This window comes from Mauremys mutica, chromosome 2, assembly GCF_020497125.1.
Source record: "Mauremys mutica isolate MM-2020 ecotype Southern chromosome 2, ASM2049712v1, whole genome shotgun sequence".
Taxonomy (NCBI): domain Eukaryota; kingdom Metazoa; phylum Chordata; order Testudines; family Geoemydidae; genus Mauremys; species Mauremys mutica.
Window position 1 is genome coordinate 169,687,570 of NC_059073.1, and position 22,347 is coordinate 169,709,916.

Below are 22,347 nucleotides of genomic sequence, written 5' to 3' on the forward strand. Positions count from 1 at the left end.
ACAAAAGTGCCATGCGAATGTCTGTTCTCACTGTCAGGTGACATTGTAAATAAGAAGCAGGCAGCAGTATCTCCCGTCAATGTAAACAAACTTGTTTGTTTTAGCAATTGGCAGAATAAGAAGTAGGACTGAGTGGACTTGTACTCTCTAAAGTTTTACACTGTTTTGGTTTTGAGTGCAGTTATCTAACCCCAAAAATGTGCATTTGTAAGTTACACTTTCAGAATAAAGAGATTGTTCTTCAGTACAGTTCTTACAGTGCATATATTTGTAATAAAAAATAATAATATAAAGTGAGCACTGTGCACTTTGTATTCTGTGTTGTAATTGAAATCAATATTGAAAATGTAGAAAAACATCCAAAAATATTTAATAAATTTCACTTGGGTATTCTATTGTTTTAGAATAGAATTAATTTTTTTTAATCGCAATTAATTTTTTGAGTTAATCGTGTGAGTTAACTGCAATTAATTGACAGCCCTAATAATTTATTAAGATGTTTTCTATCACCAGCTTAACCACTTTGTGCATTGTGCCCCTTTCCCCTACCTTTAGTCAGTTTGTCTTTTAAGCTACGTCTACACAGCAGCTGGCAGGATGCTTCCCAGCACAGGTAAACAGACACACACTAGTTCTGATCAAGCTAGCATACTAAAAATAGCAACATGGCTGAGGCAGAATGGGTGGTAGCTCAGTCTGGCCACCTGAATACAAACCTGCCTGACCCCTGGGTACATACTCAGGTGGCTAACCAAGGCTGCCATGGCTATAATGCTATTTTTAGCAGGCTAGCTCAAGCAGAGCTAGTGCATGTCTATCTATCCATTCTAGGAAGCACCCTCCCAGCTGCAATCTAGACAAGCTCTTAGGGTATTTCTACACTACAAATGCTAAAGCAGCACAGCTACAGCTGCACTACTATAGTGCAGACACTTACTACAGCAATGGAAGGGGATCCTTCATCAATGTAGTAAATCAACCTCTCCAAGAAGCGCTAGCTAGATCGACAGAAGAATTGTTCCATCGACCTAGCATTTTCTATATGGCGGTTAGGTCGGTATAGCTATGTCTCTCGGGATTTTTCACACCCCTGAGAGATTTAGCTATGCCAATGTAAATTCCTACCTTGCATCAGGTGCAAATTTTTTCACAGCCCTGAGTGATGTAGTTAAGCTGACCTAACTTTGTAGTGTAGACCAGCCGAAAAAGGATTAACTGTTCAGGACAGGAACCATGTCTCCCTGGTGTTTACACAATGACTAGCATTATAATGAAAATACTACATATAGCAGGGTAAACCCTGCTCCTGCTGTGAGGGGTTTAAAAGTGGCCTGGCAGGGCTTGAGAGCGGCTGCTCTCAAGGCTGGGCTGATGGAGGAAGTAGCCGCAGCTGGGCCACACCCCAATCAGGCCCAGCTGGCCCCTATAAGAGGCAGAAGAGGCCAGAAGCCCAGACAGTCTTCCTCTGCCTGAAGAGGAAGAAGGGCCTGGCTGCAGGGGCTATAGGCAAGGTACCTAGGGTGAAGCAGGGCTGGGGAAAGGCTGAGGAGCTGGGGAGCTCCAGCCTAGAAAGCCCCAGGCTGCGGCCTAGCGAAGGGCCAACAGGTACTGGGGGTTGCAGAGGCAGCCCAGGGGTAGGCCAAGGCAGCAGGTCCAAACCCCTTTGCCTGTGATGAGCAGGCTGATACTGCAGTCTGCCCCAGAGTGTGGGGCTAGACAATGACTGGCAGTAGCCAATACTGAGGCAAGGTGGGGATAGAGGGTGAGGGTTCCCTGAGGAGGGGAGACCCAGAGAGAAAGGGGTTACTGCCAGGGGCAGCACCCCATGTGAAAGGGCACCGGGTCCAGGGAGGTACACGGGGGCCAGAAGACAGGCGGATCACCGGCCTGCAGAGGGCGCTCCAGCACTGGACAGAGCTAATTCCGGAGTCACCAGCAGGAGGCGCTGCGGGGGTGAGTCCTGCCCGTCTACACTACATAATAACAATAATTATAATTTTCAAAAGTTTAGATACCTTGATTTCTTTTCGTTTGCTGTCTTCATCTGCTTCATGTTCTACCACTCCCTGAGTCAGATTGGTATAATTTGCTAGCTTATTAAGAAGAGATGATACCATGGGGTTGCTATCCATTTCTTCCTGTTGGGATTTTGAAAAATGTTAATATCCAGCAATATTTAATAGTAAATAAAAACACATTTTAAAACATTAGCCATTTCATGTCAGGTTTTCAAATGTTCACATGCCAAATGCTGATTAATTGTAATACAGTACCTACTGCCACAAAATCTAGCCAATTATTTACTAGCAAAACTTCTGAAGCTTCTTTGGGTGTACAGTGTGTACAATGCCACATATTAAAAATTGTGACACTTTGTTACCTAATTCAGAGTATTTTATATTATGTGATGGGGGAGGGGGAAAATGTACAATTACATTTTGTTCAATTAATAGAAAATTTAATTCCTATTTGGAAATTTATCTTCTTACATCAGTCTGCAATGAACTATTAGGTAACCATCCCACAAAGAGACAGCTCACTGAATAAAAGTTTTGGTCCCAAATGCCTCACCTTAATATATATAACTCTGCTTTAACAATTTTTTTTGGGGGGCGGGGTAAGTGAAGTTTTCTTTTACATAACAATTTTCCTCTCACTGTACACTTCTGGGAGAAGGAAAACCCTATATTCAATCGTTAAAAACACAGTAATCTTCAGATAAGGTCTTGCTACAACCCCCCCAAAAGAATATTCGCTTAGAATTAAAAACAAAAATCACAAAAACTTATGAAAACCAGAATATGCAAATTTAAGGTGCTACTTCATACATAGCACAGCCACACAACCTAAATTTGGCCTTTTTGCTTGCCAGCATCTTACTTTATTTTTCTTTTGGGAATGGGGAATATTTGTCTAAACTCAGGAAAATAATTGTTGGAAATCCTCTACTGAATTTGTGAAGACATAAATAACAATAAGGACAGATCAGTTGTACAGAGTGATCTAGATTGCATGGTAAACTGGTTCAATGAGCTTTAATACATCTAAATGCAAGGTTAGTCATCTAAGAACGAAGAATATAGGTCGCACTTATTAGATGGGGGACTGTATTCTGAAAAGCAGTGATTCTGAAAAGGACTTGGGGGTCATGTTGGATAATCAACTGAACACAGGTTGGCAGTATGCTCTGGGGGCTAAAAAAAGCAAATGAATTCCTTGAATGAATAATCAGGAGATTATAGTGTTTCAGAAGTAGGGAGGTGTTGTTACCACTGTATATGGCATAAATGAGAATTCTACTTGAATAATGTGTCCAGATCTGGTGCCCACCCTTTAAAAAAGGGTAACAACAAACTGAAAAGGGTTCAAAAAAGTTACAATAATTATTTGAGGCTTGAAAAATATTCCTTAGAAGGAGAGATTAAACAAGCTCAATCTATTCATCTTAACTAAGTAAAGTTTAAGGGTTATTTGATCTCAAACTGGAAGTACCTATACAGGGAAAAGATTTTTAAAAGAAGATGGCTATTTATCAAACACAGACACAAAAAGTTTGAATATTAAAAGATGAAGCTAAACTAATTCAGGCTAGAAATAAGACACATATAGTGATGATAATTTAGAATCATAGAAGAGTAGGGTTGGAAGAGACCTCATGAGGTCATCTAGTTCAACCCCCTACTCAAAGCAAGACCAACCCCAGCTAAATCATCCCAACCAGGGTTTTTTAAGCTGGGTCTTAATAACCTCTAAGGATAGAGATTTCACCACCTCCCTAGGTAACCCATTCCAGTGCTTCACCATGCTACTGGTGAAACAGTGTTTCCTAATATACAACCTAGACCTCCCCCACTGCAATTTGAGACCATTGCTCCTGGTTCTGTCACTGAGAACAATTTAGCTCTATCCTCTTTGGAACCCCTCTTCAAGTAGTTGAAGGCTGCTATCAAATCCCTCCTCTCCCACTCTTCTCCTCTGCAGACTAAATAAGCCCAATTCCCTCAGCCTCTCCTCATAAATCATGTGCCCCAGCTCCCTGATCATTTTTGTTGCTCTCCGCTGGACTTTGTTCACATCCTTTCTGTAGTGGGAGGACCAAAACTGGACACAATACTTCAGATGTGGCCTCATCAATGCCAAATAGAGGGGAATAATCACTTCCCTTGATCTTCTGGCAATGCTCCTACTAATGCAGACCAATATGCCATTAGCCTTCTTGGCAACAAGGCCACACTGTTGACTCATATCCAGAGTCTTGTCCACTGTAATCCCCAGGTCCTTTACTGCAGAACTGCTGCTTAGACAGTCGGTCCCGAGCCTGTAGCAGTGCATGATATTCTTCTATCCTAAGTGCAGAACTCTGCACTTGTTCTTGTTGAACCTCATCAGATTTCTTTTGGCCCAATCCTCCAATTTATCTAGGTCACTCTGGACCCTATCCCTACCTTCCAGTGTATCTACTTTTCCCCCCAGCTTAGTGTCATCTGCAAACTTGCCGAGGGTGCAATCTATCCCATCATCCAGATAATTAATGAAGATGTTGAAAGCAACCGGCCCCAGGACTGACCCCGGGGCACTCCACTTGATACTGGCTGCCAACTAGACATCAAGCCATAAATTGCTACCCATTGAGCCCGATGATCCAGCCAGCTTTCTATCCACCTTATAGTCCATTCATCCAATCAATACTTCTTTAACTTGCTGGCAAGAATACTGTGGGAGACCATATCAAAAGCTTTGCTAAAGTCAAGGTATAATGTCAGGGGGATTGAAGTCTGCAGGAGAACCAGGGCGTGGGATCTGGAAACTTCTGTTAGTTGTCCAAAGAAAGCCTCATCTTCCTCATTCTCCTGGTCTGGTGATCTACTGAAGATGCCCACCCCAACATCAGCCCTGTTGCTCTCACCTCTAAACATAACCCAAAGACTCTCAAGAGGCTTTTCTCCAGTTTCATACTGGAGCACTGAGCGATCATAGTGCTCTCTTACATACAGTGTAAATCCTCCACCTTTTCTCCCCCACCCGTTCTTCCTGAACAGTTTATACCATCCATGACAGTGCTCCAGTCATGTGAATTACTCCACCAAGTCTCCGTTATTCCAATCACATCACAGTTCTTTGACTGTGCCAGGACTTCCAATTCTTCCTACTTGTTTCCCAAGTTTCTTGCATTCATGTACAGGCACCTAAGATAACGAGCCAATTCCCCTACTTTCTCAGTATGAATCAGGAGGTTTCTCCAGCTGCATCCTCCTCGTTTTTCTTACTGGTATCCCACTTCCCCACTCACCTCAGGGCTTAGGTGTCCATTGCTCGGTGAAAGCTCTCCTCACTAGGTGAGCAAGCCTGCCTGCGAAGATGCTCTTCCCTCTCTTTGTTAGGTGGATCCCATTTCTTCCTAGCAATTCTTCTTCCTGGAACAATGTCCCATGGTTGTAGAATCCAAAGCCCTCTCTCTGACACTACCTGTGTAACCACACATTTACTTTCACAATTTGATGGTCCCTACCTGGGCCTTTTCCTTCAACAGGGAGGATGGATGAGAACATGCACCTCAAATTCCTTTATCCTTCTTCCCAGAGCCACATAGGTTGCAGTGACCCACTAAAAGTCATGCTTGGCAGTATCATGGGTGCCCACATGGAGAAGTAGGAAGGGGTAGCAGCCCAAAGGCTTGATCAGTCTCAGCAGACACATCCTGAATTCTAGCTCCAGGCAAGCAGCACACTTCTGGAGTTTCCTGGTCAGTACAACAGATGGATAACTCCATCCCCCTTAGTAGGGCATCCCTGACCACCACCACCCGTCTCCTCCTCTTAGGAGTGCTGGTCGGGGAACCCCCATCCCTAGGACAATTAATCCCATTCCTTCCGGTCAATGGGGTCTTCTTCTGATCCCTTCCCTCAGATGACTCTTCCAAACCATTCTCCTCCATAGTACCTGTGCAGAGAGCCTGAAAACAATTTCTTAGCTCTATCTGCATTGGGAGTCCATGGATTCTCCTCTTTCTTCTTCTGGAGGTTACATGCTGCCAATTTTCTTCCCCGTTCTGCACTGCCCTCTCTGATTCTTCAGCATGCTGTGCCTGCAGTGCCAAATGCTGACTTCAATCCAGAAAGTCTTCATTTTTTCTGATGCAATGTAGGGTTGATACTTGGGTCTCTAGACCTTTAACCTTCTCCTCCATTGGAACAACTTACCATCACTTGCCCATTACTTGAAGTCTTTAAATCAAGATTGAATGTCTTTCTAAAAGAGATTCTGTACCTCAAAACTGAAGTTATAAGCTTGAGACAGGAATCACTATGTGAAATGCTATAGCCTACATATGTAGGAGGTCAGACTAGAATAGATGATCCTAACAATCTTAAAATTCTATGACTCTACTAAATGCTAGTCTCTTTAATTATCAATGTTTAACTGAAAACAAAGAGTAGAGGTAGCTCATTGAGCTCAGTGCAATCTCTGTCAAACAATGGATCCCATATCAATGTTTCCATCCAGGCCACACTGAGAGTATTGATGATTTGTAAGAGTATGAATTGGATTTATGGAGGGCATACAGAAAATGAAATAGTAAGGAAGCAGATTGGGCTGTGATCCTGGGAAGTAAAAGTCATTTCTAAGAGCCCTGTAATCCAATGTCCCTTTGATGCATTAAAGCTGTTTAGTGAGGCCTTAGACACAGCAATAAGGTAAGCTTCAAACCAGATCAAACTCCCTATATGAACATTTTTCCCCCTCTCTTTCCTTGGGGCAAGAGCTATGAAGACAATGGTATGGATCAAAAGCAGCCCTTTTGCTCATTCCCTTCATCTACAGGGCAAAGGGTTAATTCTTAGCATCCTCCTGAGGTTCCAAACATAAGCAGTTTCTCTAGCTCCTCCTCCAGTAAACAAAAGCTAGCCAGTCTATATCTTCTCTCTTATTGGGAACAGGTTTGAAAGACTACACTTAGTGTGGACTAAAACTACTGAGGCTACATTGTATCATATAAAATACAATTTGTCTACTTTTCACATTTCATGTTCCTTCCTTAATTTTCTTTGCTCTCTCCCAATACACATCTCTTTGGGACTCCTTCAATATCTTCTTGACTGCATGCAATTTCACCTGTCCCGCCTTGAGAGGGTACCTATTTCAGATTTACTGGGCCAAGGTATTCAAACATAGGATCCTAAAATTAGGAATTTAAATCCATAAATAAGTGACCGGGTTTTTAAAAATACAAAGCACTCAGTAGCGTCCACTGAAGTTAATGGAAGTCTACATATGGATTTAGAAGCCTAATTTTAGAATCCTATGTTTGAAAACCATAGCCTTGGATTCCCAAAAGAGGATGGGCACACACTCCCAGACCTAGACTGATCTCCTTTGTAATCAGCAGTAAGATTCTGGGTGGAGCACCTCTCTCAATCAAGAAAATCTAGAAATGACTATTTCCAAGAGCTACAAATCTCCAAAAAGCACATCTGAATGTCTCAATACATAATTTCCTCTTTGCAGTTCATAGTGGGGAACTTGTGTTTGCAAGATGTGGCCCTTCCTTTGGTCCTTCCTTTGGTCTACCTTTGAACTATAATGTGGATAGAAAGCTGGCTAGATTTTCGGGCTCAACGGGTAGTGATCAACGGCTCAATGTCTAGATGACAGCTGGTATCAAGTGGAGTGCCCTAGGGGTTGGTCCTGGGGCTGGTTTTGTTTAATATCTTTATTAATGATCTGGATGATGGAATGGACTGCACCCTTAGAAATTTCTCTGATGACACTAGCTGGGGGGAAGAGGTAGATATGCTGGAGGGTAGGGATAGAGTCCAGAGTGACCTAGACAATTTGGAGGATTGGGCCAAAAAAAAATCTGATGAGGATCAACAAGGACAAGGGCAGAGTCCTGCACTTAAGATGGAAGGATCCCATGCACCACTACAGGCTGGGGACCGATTGGCTAAGTGGCAGTTCTGCAGAAAAGGAACTGGGGAGTACAGTGAATGAGAAGCTGGATATAAGTCAGCAGTGTACCCATGTTGCCAAGAAGGCTAACAGCATATTGGGCTGCATTAGTAGGCACATTGCCAGCAGATTGAGGGAAGTGATTATTCCTCTCTATTCGGCAATGGTGAGGCCACATCTGGAGTATTACATCCAGTTTTGGGCCCCCCACTACAGAAAAGATGTGAACAAATTGGAGAGAGTCCAGCGGAGGGCAATACAAATTATCAGGGGGCTGGGGCACATGACTTACGAGAAGATGCTGAGGGAACTGGGGTTATTTAGTCTGCAGGAGAGAAGAGTAGGGGAGGGGGGATTTGATAGCAGCCTTCCACTACCTGAAGGGGGGTTCCAAAATGGATGGAGCTAGGGTGTTCTCAGTGGTGGCAGATGACAGAACCAAGAGCAATGGACTCAAGTTGCAGTGGGGGGGGCGGGTCTAGATTGGATATTAGGGAAAACTCTTTCACTAGGAGGGTGGTGAAGCACTGGAATGGGTTACCTAGAGAGGTGGTGGAATCTCTATCCTTAGAGGTTTTTAAGGCCCAGCTTGATTAAGCCCTGGGTAGGATGATTTAATTGGTGTTGGTCCTGCTTTGAGCAGGGTATTGGACTAGATGACCTCATGAGATCCCTTCCAACCCTGATATTCTATGGTTCTATGATCATGCCTTTGGAATGGCAGCTGAGAATGGCAGACCATGCATAGTCTTCGAATTGTCAGACTCAGAGTTAGTAGATATACAGAGAGAATTACATGAGAATGGAATATGTTATACTTTGTGATAGTCATAAGTCTTGCTTCAGAATAGATCTACATTTTTACATACAGAAATAATTTACAGAACGTTCAAACATATTTATTGTGTCATGCCCCTACCTTGAGAATTATCATCAGGCAAGGGAGTTTGAAACAAACAAAACAGTTGATGTTTAATAACTCTTTACTGCAGCTCCAATTGTCCCTAAGGCATATGCTTTCTCTTCTAATAGACACTGAAAAGCAATATGTAACTCAGCTTCATCCAACTCATATCTTATGAAAAACCTTAATGGTGACTTCAGCAATGTTAATGTAGAATAACTCTCAATCTCAATAGACAAGAGAGTAGGAAGGTAGCAATAGGTTTTGCATAAAAGTGCAAGTGAAGCCTTCTCTCTTTTCCCTCTTATTTCTATACTATTAAGGTTTCGTGGATAGGCTCAGTACCGATACAACCTTAACTGTCACTAATTGACCTTAAGTGTCACTGAACAGTGGGGTTTTTTTGTGTGTTAATTTATATATTAACTAGGGATGTCAATTAATTGCAGTTAACTCACGCGATTAACTCAAAAAAATTAATTGTGATTAAAAAAATTAATTGTGATTAATCGCACTTATAGCAATAGAATACCAATTGAAATTTATTAAATATTTTAGGTGTTTTTTCTACTTTTTAAATATTGATTTCAATTGCAACACAGAATACAAAGTGCACAGTGCTCACTTTTCCAAACCCAATGTTCTATGATTCTGAGACATGCTTCCATGCTGTTAATTCTCATTAAAAAAAATAATTCACTAATTAAATTGTGACTGAATTCCTTGGGGGAGAGTTGTATGTCCCCATCTTTGTTTTTCCTGCATTCTGCCATAATATTTCATGTTATAGCATCAGATGATGACCCAGCACATGTTGTTCATTTTAAGAACACCTTCACTACAGATTTGACAAAAAGGAAAGAAAGTATCAATGTGAGATTTCTAAAGATACCTCCAGCACTTGACCCAAGGTTTAAGAATCTGAAGTGCCTTCCAGAATCTGTGAGGGACGAGGTGTGGAGCCTGCTTTCACAAGTCTTAAAAGAGCAACACTCCAATGTAGAAACTACAAAATCTGAACCACCGAAAAAGAAAATCAACCTTCTGCTGGTGGCATCTGACTCAGATAATGAAAATGAACATGTGTCAGTCCTTACAGCTTTGGATCATTATTGAGCAGGACCCATCAGCAGCATGGATGCATTTCCCCTGGAATGGTGACATTTTCTTTTTTGGTGGTTATGAATCATATGAATCATTAGTGCATCTAGCACATAAATATCTTGCAATGCTGGCTACAACAGTGCCATGTGAACGCCTGTTCTCACTTTCAGGTGACATTGTAAATAAGAAGCAGGCAGCATTATCTCCTGCAAATGTAAACAAATGTATTCATCTGAGCGATTGGCTGGCTAAGAAGTAGGACTGAGTGGACTTGCAGGCTCTAAAATTTATCTTTCATGATAAAGAGATTGTACTACAGTACTTTATTAGGTGAATTGAAAAATACAATTTCTTTTGTTTTTTTACAGTGCAAATATTTGTAATAAAAAATAAATATAAAGTGAGCACTGTACACTTTGTATTCTGTGTTGTAACTGAAATCAATATATTTGAAAATGCAGAAAACATCCAAAAATATTTAAATAAATGGTATTCTATTAACAGGGTGATTAATCGCATGATTAATCATGATTTTTTTTATTGCTTGACCACCCTAGTTGTAAATATATATCTGAATTAATATTGCATGAATCCAAATAATTATTCTCATTTCATTTAAAGTGCTTATTATTAAATAGTGCATGGCCTTCTTAGTATACAGTTTTACATTAGGAAACAGAAACAGCTACAATGTGAAATAAATTATAAGTATACAATATAACTTATTATAACTGAGCCACATCCTATCAATAACCTTTCAGTTTCATAATTTTCCTGTCTTAGAAAAAGTCTAGCTTGCTTTGCTGTCTTATAGAGGTAGTATTATTGCTAACCATGATACTAATTAATGGCTTGATCCTGCTCCACTGAAGTCAATACAAGTGCCTAATTTTCAGCAAACACTGCTCTCACTGAATTCAGTTACAGTTCTGAGTGCTCAACATATCATAATCTGGTCTTTAAAAAAATCACTGAAGCTTACTTCTATCTTTACATCTACTTGTTTTAATAAATAATTGTGACGCTCTGTACCTCGGGAAAAGACTCCCATGTATGTCATGGAGAGAATGCCTACACTCCAATGCCTGCCAGGGAGAGAATTGTCTAGGTTGTTAGCTGCCAGCAGGTCACAGCTGAACAAGTGACAAAACCGGTTCTATAAGCAAAGAGAAACGTATCCCAGAGGAGAGCCCAGAGAAGGGGTAGGGAATCTCAGAAACTACTGAGGTGGGTGAGGATTCCTGTGACACTGTAACACAGAAGCAGTGTACTTCCAAGTATGGGAAGGGCTGAGCAGCAGCAGCTCCAGGCACCAACACTCCAAGCGCATGCCTGGGGCGGCAAGCTGTGCGGGGCGCCCTGCCGGTCCCTGCGAGGGCGGCAGTCAGGCAGCCTTCAGCAGCTTGCCTGCAGGAGGTCTGCCAGCCCACGGATTTGGCGGCAATTTGGTGACTGATACACCGAAGCTGCGGGACCGGGGACCTCCCACAGGCAAGCCACCTAAGGCAGCCTGACTGCTTTGCTTGGGGTGGCAAAAAAGCTAGAGCCGCCCCTAGAGCTGAGACTAGCTTCTTTCCAGTAGAAGGCAACATGCCCTCAGGCGCAGGGGCAGGAGAGGTGTTGTCAGTGATTAAGGAAACTGTTCCAGTTATTAGCTGGCAGAGTCCTGCAGCTGAACAAGAGACAGAACCCTTCCTAAGAAGCACATAGAAATGTGTTTTAGGAGCGGGCCCAGAGGAGAAAATTGGGAAAGGAATAGTGGGGGTACAGGAACGTCTCCTCACTAGTCACTTGGGGCAGGATGCCCAGGACACTAGGAGGATGGATGGGTCAGCATCTGTCCACCCAGGCACTAAGCCTGTGACCCAGGTTTTGAGAAGGAACTATGTGACTGACCTCCTGGAGGGGAGCAGTCATACAGCTGACTTCTCAAGGACAGAGAAAGGAGTGGCAGAGAGTACCCCAATCCAGGTCCCAATTTTTCAGGATGCTATTTCTGATAAGTTTTTGAAAAGTAACTGTGTCTCTTTATATCAAGATGCAGCTCCAATGCCTGTGATAACAGAGGAGTTGGAACCAGGAAATTGCCAGGTATTTGTGAAAATACAAATGGCCGAACTGCCTCCCCCCACACTGGTGAGACACAGAAAGCAATTATGCGAGAGCTGCTGGGAAAAGGTGCATCTGATTGAAGGGTAATCACACCTAGCCCAGAGAGCACAGATCACAGCCCTCTAGGGGGCAGGGAAGGACTCAGTGCTGGGAGGAGGAAACACCAGGTAACCCCAAAAAGGGAGCTAGATTTTCTGCATATGTACAGTCCTAGGGTTGAGAGACTGCTCCCGAAAGGGCCAGCCAATGTGCAGGATCCCCCTGAAAACCTCTCTTGCCAGACACTGAGGCACCAAAATTCCAGAAACATGATTAAATCAAGAGCCCACACAGAGGGGAACAATGGAGGGAAGGAAAAGCCAGTGACTGATTACATGGGAGAGAGTCAAAGGACATCATGGGTAATGAACAACTAACCTCAAACTACAGTATCTGAACAGAGGGCGTAGTATCATAAAGATACTTGTAAATGCACATCTGTGATAAAAATTTTTAGTATTAATGTTAAGCTTTGGGGATAAGAATTTTGACACGGATGTTAATCCTTACGAAAATGCTAGTTGTCACAGGGTGTGGGCGAGTCAGGGCACTGCACCCCGCACTTCCTGCAAATCACTGAGACTCTCAGCCAGCCAGTAAAACAGAAGGTTTATTAGACAACAGGAACACAGTCTAAAACAGAGCTTGTAGGTACGGATAGGTGACCAGACATCTCAATTTTATTGGGACAGTCCCAATATTTACTTGTTTGTCCCGTGTCCCGACCGAACATCGGTCGGGACGCGAATTGTTCTGATATTTTGCACTCCAGCGCACAGGCGGAGGGGGCTCATACCCCCCCAACTCAGCCCCGGTCCCAGCCCCGGCCCCACCGTGACTCCTCGCCTTCCCTGCCCCATTGGATCCCTCCCCAAATCCTCGCCCTGGCCCCGCCTCTTCCCCAAGCACGCCGCATTCCTCCTCCTCCCCCAACCCTCCCAGGCTTGCACGAATCAGCTGTATGGCGGCACAAGCGCTGGGAGGGAGGGGAGAGTAGCAGGACGCGGCAGCCCGCTCAGGAGAGGCGGAGGTGAGCTGATGCAGTGCGGGGCGGGGAGCTTATCACAGCAGAGAACCCATAAAAAACCTGGTTTACTGTATGTGAAGGAGGAAACTGAGACATGATACATCATGGCTTTTATGGCTGGATGCCAAGAGAACTATAACACAAACTGCCTTCGAGCTAGCCAGTGACTAACCCTCTTACAGTAAACTAAGAGGGGAGGTGTGATGCTCTGTACCTCAGAGGGAACGCCTTACACCCCCATGTTCATTTTTATAAAATGATTGTGTGGTATCCAATGTAAAGTTTGTCATGTTGGGTGTCTTTGGAAGGCTCATGATGCACTGAGCATGATTGTTATAGTGATGTTATACTAATTGTTACAGTAATGTTATAGTAATATTATAGGTTATAATTTCATGTATATAGTTATGCAGCTGAAAATGTATCCTCATAGCTCAAAGCAAGCCCAGGCAAAAACTCTCCAAGAACAGAGAGGTAGCTCACACCTCATCAGGGCATGTATGGGGCAAACCCAGCCCAGCCTCACAGGAACAAAGGACGCTGGCCTAGGCAACAACAAAAGGATTGGTTGGACTCTGAGTGAGTCACCCCCCTTCCTTTGGTCAGTTTGGAACTGCGATGAGGTAATGCTCACCTGACTCTGGGGGTGGGGGCAAAGCCAAGAGGGAAGAAAGAACATGATAAAAGGGAGAGACGTTTGCCATGCTCTTCCTCTGTCTTCCCCCTACATCTACAGACACCACACCAAGCGACTGAACACTGATCAAAGGGGAGAGTCTGGCTGAAAAGCTACCAGCCAGCCTATGGTGAGAAGCATCTAAGTTTGTAAGGGCACTGAAAGTGTTTTGCTTGTATTTCATTTGACCAAATCTGACTTATGTTTTGACTTAAAATCTATTTGTTTATTCTACCTGAAGCAGTGTGTTTGGTTTGAAGTGTGACAGAGACTACTTTTGGGATAACAAGCCTGATACATATCAATTTCTTTGTTAAATTGACAAACTCATATAAGCTTGCAGCGTCCAGTGGGCATAACTGGATACAGACGGAGGTTCCTAGGGTTGTGTCTGGGACCGGAGGTATTGGCTAGTGTCATTTGGTTGCACAATCCAAAGAGCAGCTTACATGCCAGAGGCTGTGCGTGAACAGCCCAGGAGTGGGGATTCTCACAGCAGAGCAGGGTAAGGCTGGCTCCCAGAGTCAAGAATTGGAGTGGCCTAGCAGATCACCAGTCCAGACAACACCAGAGGGGAACGTCACACTAATTTGCTTATCAAATAAATTATGAAGTGCTCAAGTTAAGAAAGTTTCTAATCAAAATTAATTTAAAAAGTGATTTTTTGATCAGACTTAAAAACATTAACACAATCTCATGGAAACCAAACAATTAAAAGAAACCAATTATGTTTACACATCTTGTACAACAGATTTCTAGTATACAGAGAGCTGCAATTGTTTTTACTTTTCTCACTCTCTAAAAATAACCAGAAGTTGCTCTGTAATTTAATCATTAAAATAAGTTATTTTAAAAATTCTGAAAGTTACCTCAAAGAGAGCCATATTTTTCCCTTCATAGATATTTCCTCTGTCCATCTCGGCACTGTTAATAAATGGGCTACTTTCCTTCGGAATCCCATCTCCTGGTGGAAAATAAGAAATGGTTAGAAACAAAGGAAGCTGAAATGCCTACCTCAGAAAAATTGTTGAAACCTAGATACAGGCTCATTAGCCCAATTTTTCCCCTTATGAAGGCTCTGTGTTGGCCTAACTCATAGTAAAAATAGCCAGACCAGTTCACTGACTAACTTAGCTAGCCTTTGAAGCCAGGTAAGAAATGTGGACCAAAAAATTGTTAATATTAGGGTTGTCAAGCAATTTAAAAAATTAACCACAATTAATCATGCTGTTAAACAACAATAGAATACCATTTATGTAACTATTTTTGGATGTTTACTACATTTTCAAATATATTAATTAAAATTACAACACAGAATACAAAGTGTACAGTGCTCACTTTATATTTATTTTTATTACATATATTTGCCCTGAAAAAAAACAAAAAAATGTATTTTACAATTCACCTAATAAAAGTACTGTAGTGCAATCTCTTTATCATGAAAGTTGAACTTACAAATGTAGAATTATGTAAAAAAAACTGCATTCAAAAATAAAACAATATAAAACTTTAGAGCCCACAAGTCCTCTCAGTCATACTTCTTGGTCAGCCAATCACTCAGACAAACAAGGTTGGTTACAATTTGCAGGAGATAATGCTGCCTGCTTCTTGTTTACAATGTCACCTGAAAGTGAGAACAGGCATTCGCATGGAACTGTTGGAGCTGGCATTGCAAAATAATTACCTACCAGACAGGGCTGGTGTAACCACTAGGAGAACTAGGCAGTCGCCTAAGGCACCAAAGTTTGGGGGCGTCAAAAGTGGTGCGCAAAAAATTTTTTTCCACTATTGCTCCAGGCCGGGGGATAGGCTGCTCACAGCCATGTTAGCACCTACCTCTGCGGGCGTCCTCTGCAACCGTGGGCCCCGCCACCTCCCTCTGCTGCACCCCACATCATTGCCCACCCGCATCCCCCCCTCCACCAGCCTGGAGCCGCCTCCTCCCCGAGCCCCCGGGCTGCCGCATCACTCCCTAGCCTGCTCCCTCTGGCTCTGGCAGTCCCAAGGGCTGCCGGCTGCAGATTGGAGCGGGTGACATCATCAACCTGCCAGCAGCTGGCCCTATTCAGCAGGCAGGCTGCCCTCGGCGGCTTGCCTGCGGAGGGTCCGCTGGTCCTGCGGCTTCGGCGGACCTCCCGCAGGAGTGCCTGTGGAGGGTCAGCTGGTCCCACGGATTCGGAGGACCTCCAGCAGGCGCCTGCGGAAGGTCCTCCGAAGACGCGGGACCAGCGGACCCTCCGCAGGCAAGCCGCGGAAGGCAGCCTGCCTGCCGTGCTTGGGGCAGAAAAAATCCTAGAGCCGTCCCTGGCCCTATTGACAGCAATGCAGTGGTGGGAGGGGAGCTGGGGGTGGGGGAAAGGAAGAGGAGACCGTGGCCACGGGTACACCTGCGGGGGTGGATCACGGCCCTGCCAGAGGATTAAAGAGCTGCAAAAGTGTAACCCTCCTCAGCATGTGCCACCTTCCAAGGCTTCATCCCCATCCATCCCTGCAGCCCTGTAGAGCCCCATTTTGGGGAAACTGAGGCAGAGAACAGGGACGTGACTTGCCAAAGGTCACCCAGGGAGTCATTGTTGGAGTCCTGCTTTGAACACAGGAGATCGAGGCTCCTAGTTCTGCACTGGCTCAGAGCATTAGACCAGAGGCCTTCAAGCCCTGAGCTCTGCACCTGCCCACATAAGGTATTAATCTGGGATTCAGGGGCAGCACACCGCAAGTTTTCAGTGAAGAAATACGGCTGTCTCAAGCCCTTATGGCTACAAGGAAAATCTTCCAAAGGTGATGGGCGTCTAGCCAACACAGTTCTGTCTGCCTGAGTCTGCAGCCAGCCTGGGACAACAGCTCTAGGAAATGCGGCAGTAACTGTTAAGTCTAATTACGACACCATCAGAGCCAGATTTTCATGTAACATGGGTGACCAATTGCATGGTGCACAACCACTGTGTGAGCAACTCAGGTTAAGTGCAGCTGAACCCTGGGCAGGCTGCAGCACCCAAGAGATTTTTGTTCTCCCACTGAATGACAGCAGATGCATAGTAACTTTACTAGGTAGAAGTTTAGTGACCACATTAGGGCCATATCCTCCCCACTCCCAGCATTGGACCAACTGCCCCTCATCGTTCTCCTGATTGCTTGTATTGTTATTGATGGAAGATCTGCTGTGGATTGAGGGGTGTATATGCACCTGACTTTACAGGCTCAGTCCTGGCCCAGCATTTGAAATAAATTGCCCTCAGTTTCAGAAGTACTGAGAACCCTGGAGTTCCCACAGACATCGGGGGAACCACAGGTGCTCAGCATCTCTGAAAATCAGGCCCAGAATGACACTGACGCCTCTGCCCTGGGCCGGAGCTCTCTGAGTAAGGGGCTTCAGCAGCGATTGGCATGGGGCAGAGTAAAACAACCAGGATGGTCATGATGGAGGCTGGAACTCTGTCCTCACCTCACACCTGTGGGGAAGACAGGCCTTCAGACACCCCCTCCCGCCTGCATTGCACTTTCCAGCCCAGGACCAAGGAACCATTTCACACCTTAGCGCTGGGGGGAGCTGAAGCCCAGAACGGAGAAGTAACTTGCCTGAAGTCATCCAGTGAGTTGGTGCCAGGGTAGAGAATAGAAGCCAGATCCTGACTCCCAGCTCTGTGCTCTGATCCTCAAAACTGCCCTTTCCAGATCCACGTGCAGGAGACCCAAGGCCATTTATTTTCATTAAATATGTAGATTAAACAATGAAATTAATAAATTTTCCAGCCGAACATGTATTAATTCTAATGAACAATGCCACATTATGCAGTATTCATTTCTGAAAGTTTATAATAAGCGATGCTCTGGGGGAGGGGAGGGAGAGGGGAAGCGCGAGGTGGAAGTTTTGCGTAGGGCGCAAAATATCCTTGCACTGGCCCTGGTGCCAGATGCACTAAAGATTCATATGTCCCTTCATGCTTCATCCACCATTCCACAGGACATGCTTCCATGCTGATGATGGGTTCTGCTTGATAACGATCCAAAGTAGTGTGGACTGACGCACGTTCATTTTTGTCATCTGAGTCAGATGTCACCAGCAGAAGGTTCATTTTCTGTTTTGGTGGTTTGGGCTCTGTAGTTTCCGCATCAGTGTGTTGCTCTTTTAAGACTTCTAAAAGCATGTTCCACACCTCGTCCCTCTCAGATTTTGAAAGGCACTTCAGAGTATTAAACCTTGGGTCGTGTGCTGGAGCTATTTTTAGAAATCTCACATCTGTACCTTCTTTGCGTTTTGTCAGATCTGCTGTGAAAGTGTTCTTAAAACGAACATGTGCTGGGTCACCATCCGAGACTGCTATAACATGAACTATATGCAGAATGAGGGTAAAACAGAGCAGGAGACATACAATTCTCCCCCAAAGGAGATTTTAATTTAATTCACTCATTACCGGTATTTTACACATTAATTTTTTAAAGAGCATCATCAGCATGTCCTCTGGAATGGTGGCTGTAGCATGAAGGGGAATATTTAGCATATCTGGCATGTAAATATCTTGCAATGCCAGCTACAAAAGTGCTATATGAATGCCTTTCTCACTGTCAGGTGACATTGTAAATAAGAAGAAGGCAGCAGTATCTCCCGTCAATGTAAACAAATTTGTTTGTCTTAGCAATTGGCAGAATAAGAAGTAGGACTGAGTGGACTTGTACTCTCTAAAGTTTTACACTGTTTTGTTTTTGAGTGCAGTTATGTAACCCAAAAAATGTGCATTTGTAAGTTATACTTTCACAATAAAGAGATTGTCCTTCAGTACTTGTATGAGGTGAATTGAAAAATACTATTTCTTTTATCATTTTTACAGTGCATATATTTGTAATAAAAAATAATAATATAAAGTGAGCACTGTGCACTTTGTATTCTGTGTTGCAATTGAAATCAATATTTAAAAAGTAGAAAAAAATCTATTTAATAAATTTCAATTGGTATTCTATTGCTATAAGTGTGATTAATCACGATTAATTTTTTTAATCGCAATTAATTTTTTGAGTTAATCGCGTGAGTTAACTGCAATTAATTGACATCCCTAGTTAATATATAAATTAACACATAAAAAAACCCCACTGTTCAGTGACACTTAAGGTTAATTAGTGACAGTTAAGGTTGTATCGGTACTGAGCCTATCCACGAAACCTTAATAGTATAGAAATAAGAGGGAAAAGAGAGAAGGCTTCACTTGTACTTTTATGCAAAACCTATCGCTACTTCCTACTCTCTTGTCTATTGAGATTGAGAGTTATTCTACATTAACATTGCTGAAGTCACCATTAAGGTTTTTCATAAGATATGAGTTGGATGAAGCTGAGTTACATATTGCTTTTCAGTGTCTATTAGAAGAGAAAGCATATGCCTTAGGGACAATTGGAGCTGCAGTAAAGAGTTCTTAAACATCAACTGTTTTGTTTGTTTCAAACTCCCTTGCCTGATGATAATTCTCAAGGTAGGGGCATGACACAATAAATATGTTTGAACGTTCTGTAAATTATTTCTGTATGTAAAAATGTAGATCTATTCTGAAGCAAGACTTATGACTATCACAAAGTATAACATATTCCATTCTCATGTAATTCTCTCTGTATATCTACTAACTCTGAGTCTGACAATTCGAAGACTATGCATGGTCTGCCATTCTCAGCTGCCATTCCAAAGGCATGATCATAGAACCATAGAATATCAGGGTTGGAAGGGACCTCATGAGGTCATCTAGTCCAACCCCCTGCTCAAAGCAGGACCAATTCCTAATTAAATCATCCCAGCCAGGGCTTTGTCAATCCTGACCTTAAAAACCTCTAAGGAAGGAGATTCCACCACCTCCCTAGGTAACCCATTGCACTGCTTCACCACCCTCCTGGTGAAAAAGTTTTTCCTAATATTCAATCTAAACCTCCCTCACTGCAACTTGAGACCATTACTCCTTGTTCTGTCATCAGGTGCCACTGAGAACAGTCTAGATCCATCCTCTTTGGAACCCCCTGTCAGGTAGTTGAAAGCAGCTATCAAATCCCCGCTCAGTCTTCTCTTCTGCAGACTAAATAACCCCAGTTCCCTCAGCCTCTCCTCATAAGTCATGTGTTCCAGCCCCCTAATCATTTTTGTTGCCCTCCGCTGGACTCTTTCCAATTTTTCCACATCCTCCTTGTAGTGTGGGGCCCAAAACTGGACACAGTACTCCAGATGAGGCCTCACCAATGTCAAATAGAGGGGAATGATCACCTCCCTCGATCTGCAGGCAATGCCCCTACTTATACAGCCGAAAATGCCATTAGCCTTCTTGGCAACAAGGGCACACTGTTGACTCATATCCAGCTTCTCGTCCACTGTAACCTCTACGTCCTTTTCTGCAGAACTGCTGCTTAGCCAGTTGGTCCCCAGCCTGTAGCGGTGCATGGGATTCTTCCGTCCTAAGTGCAGGACTCTGCACTTGTCCTTGTTGAACCTCATCAGGTTTCTTTTGGCCCAATCCTCTAATTTATCTAGGTCCCTCTGTATCCTATCCCTACCCTCCAGCGTATCTACCACTCCTCCCAGTTTAGTGTCATCTGCAAACTTGCTGAGAGTGCAGTCCACGCCATCCTCCAGATCATTAATGAAGATATTGAACAAAACTGGCCCCAGGACCGACCCTTGGGGCACTCTGCTTGAAACCGGCTGCCAACTAGACATGAAGCCATTGATTGCTACCCGTTGAGCCTGACGATCTAGCCAGCTTCCTATCCACTATTCAGTAAGGGGCCCACAAGTTCCTTGACTTTCTTCTTGTTGCTAACATAATGATGATCAGAGGGTCCGATGGCACTGTGGCAGTATGCTCCCTTGCCTCAGCTCAGCAGCCACTGGTACCCAGCTCCATAAGCATTGCCGCAGCAAAAGTAGGATCAACCAGCTTGTGGCCATATTGGAGCTTGTGGCCCCAATATTCACCTTCAGAACCGTCTCGCTCAACCCGGGAGAAATCCTCTCTCTCACCACCCCATCCTTCTTTGAGTAGATGTTCGGAACCAGGGCTGGATGTTGTGCCAGTCAGCCCAGCTCCAACAGTACCAATGGATCCAGAGAGGTTCCCCTTGTTGTCCCCGGATGCGGCTATGTCATCGACATCCTCCTTTCCCCCAAATGACTACCATCAATTTCAGGAGCTGCTCAAGAGAATAGCTAATGCTCTTCAGATCCCTCTGGAGGAGGTGCAGTACAGTCAGAGAGACAAAGCAGAAATTCCGACGCCAACCATGCAGCAGTGAGAAGGAACTGTCCACCTGGTCCTTTATCACCTTGGGCAAAACCATGAGGCCATGTGGGAGCACATGCATGGACCAACGGACACTTTGAAAAGCTCCAGTTCGAGGTGCCTGGTCCATGTTCATAACCCTCAGTGGATGCAATAGGGACCATCACTCAAAAAACGTAGGTTCAATGATTGAAGGGCTTTTGCAAATTTTAACTCTTGTTTAGTGGACACACTCTAAACAGTCACACAAGAATTATGTACAGCTGTGCCCTGCAAATGCTGCCATATTATAGTAATAGGAAAACTATGGCCTTATGAAATGTGTGGGTTTATGCTGACTATCATTTTGAAGCGCTATGAATAAGGCTATGTTTTAGTCATGGGTATTTTTAGTAAAAGTCATGAACAGGGCACAGGCAGTAAACAAAAATTCATGGCCCATAACTTGCCCATGACTTGTACTATATACTCTGACTAAATCTTGGGAGGAGGGTGTCACAGGTGCTTGTGGAGGAGCACGGGGGACACCATTAAGTGCTTGAGGGGCGGCCCAGGGGGCACCACGGGTGCTCCAGGGAGGCAACTCAGGAACCCCGCCAATGCTGGGGGGGAACCCCGACTGGTGCTGGGGGGGGAGGCTCTCTACCTGACTCCTCACGGCTCCAAGAAGTGGCAATATGTCCCTCCCTCAGCTCTCAGTTCCATGCGCTGCTCCCGCCCCAAACACCGGCTCCGCAGCTCCCACTGGCAGTACTTGCAAGCGGAGGCAGTGTGCAGAGCTAGGAGCTGAGGGAGAGACATGTCACCACTTCCAGGGAGCCTCCCAAGGTAAGCACCCCCCAGAGCCCTCACTCACTCCTGCGCCTCAAGCCAAACTCCTGATGCTGCTGGAGGTGGGTGGAAGGCAGGAGGTGGCCCGAGATCCTCAGGTGGCCCCCAGGCTAGCGACACCAGCTGCTGCAGATGTCACAGAGGTCATAAGAACATAAGAATGGCCATACTGGGTCAGACCAAAGGTTCATTTAGCCCAGTATCCTGTCTACCGACAGTGGCCAATACCAGGTGCCCCAGAGGGAGTGAACGTAACAGGTAATGATCAAGTGATCTCTCTCCTGCCATCCATCTCCACCCTCTGACAAACAGAGGCTAGGGACACCATTCCTTACCCATCCTGCCTAATAGCCATTAATGGACTTAACCTCCATGAATTTATCTAGTTCGCTTTTAAACCCTGTTATAGTCCTAGCCTTCACAACCTCCTCAGGCAAGGAGTTCCACAGGTTGACTG

At 44.3% G+C, this 22,347-nt stretch overlaps 1 protein-coding gene across 1 annotated transcript in view; it reads right to left on the bottom strand.

Annotated features, from left to right (window-relative positions):
- The window catches only part of SLC12A7 (solute carrier family 12 member 7), a 324,493-nt gene that overhangs the window by 180,234 nt on the left and 121,912 nt on the right, over positions 1–22,347 (bottom strand). Inside the window, exons 2-3 of the mRNA XM_045005934.1 lie at positions 14,682–14,776; positions 2,016–2,138 (exon numbers count right to left, since the gene is read on the bottom strand). Coding sequence (XP_044861869.1) covers positions 2,016–2,138; positions 14,682–14,776 — 218 coding nt within the window. The remainder of the gene's footprint in view (positions 1–2,015; positions 2,139–14,681; positions 14,777–22,347) is intronic.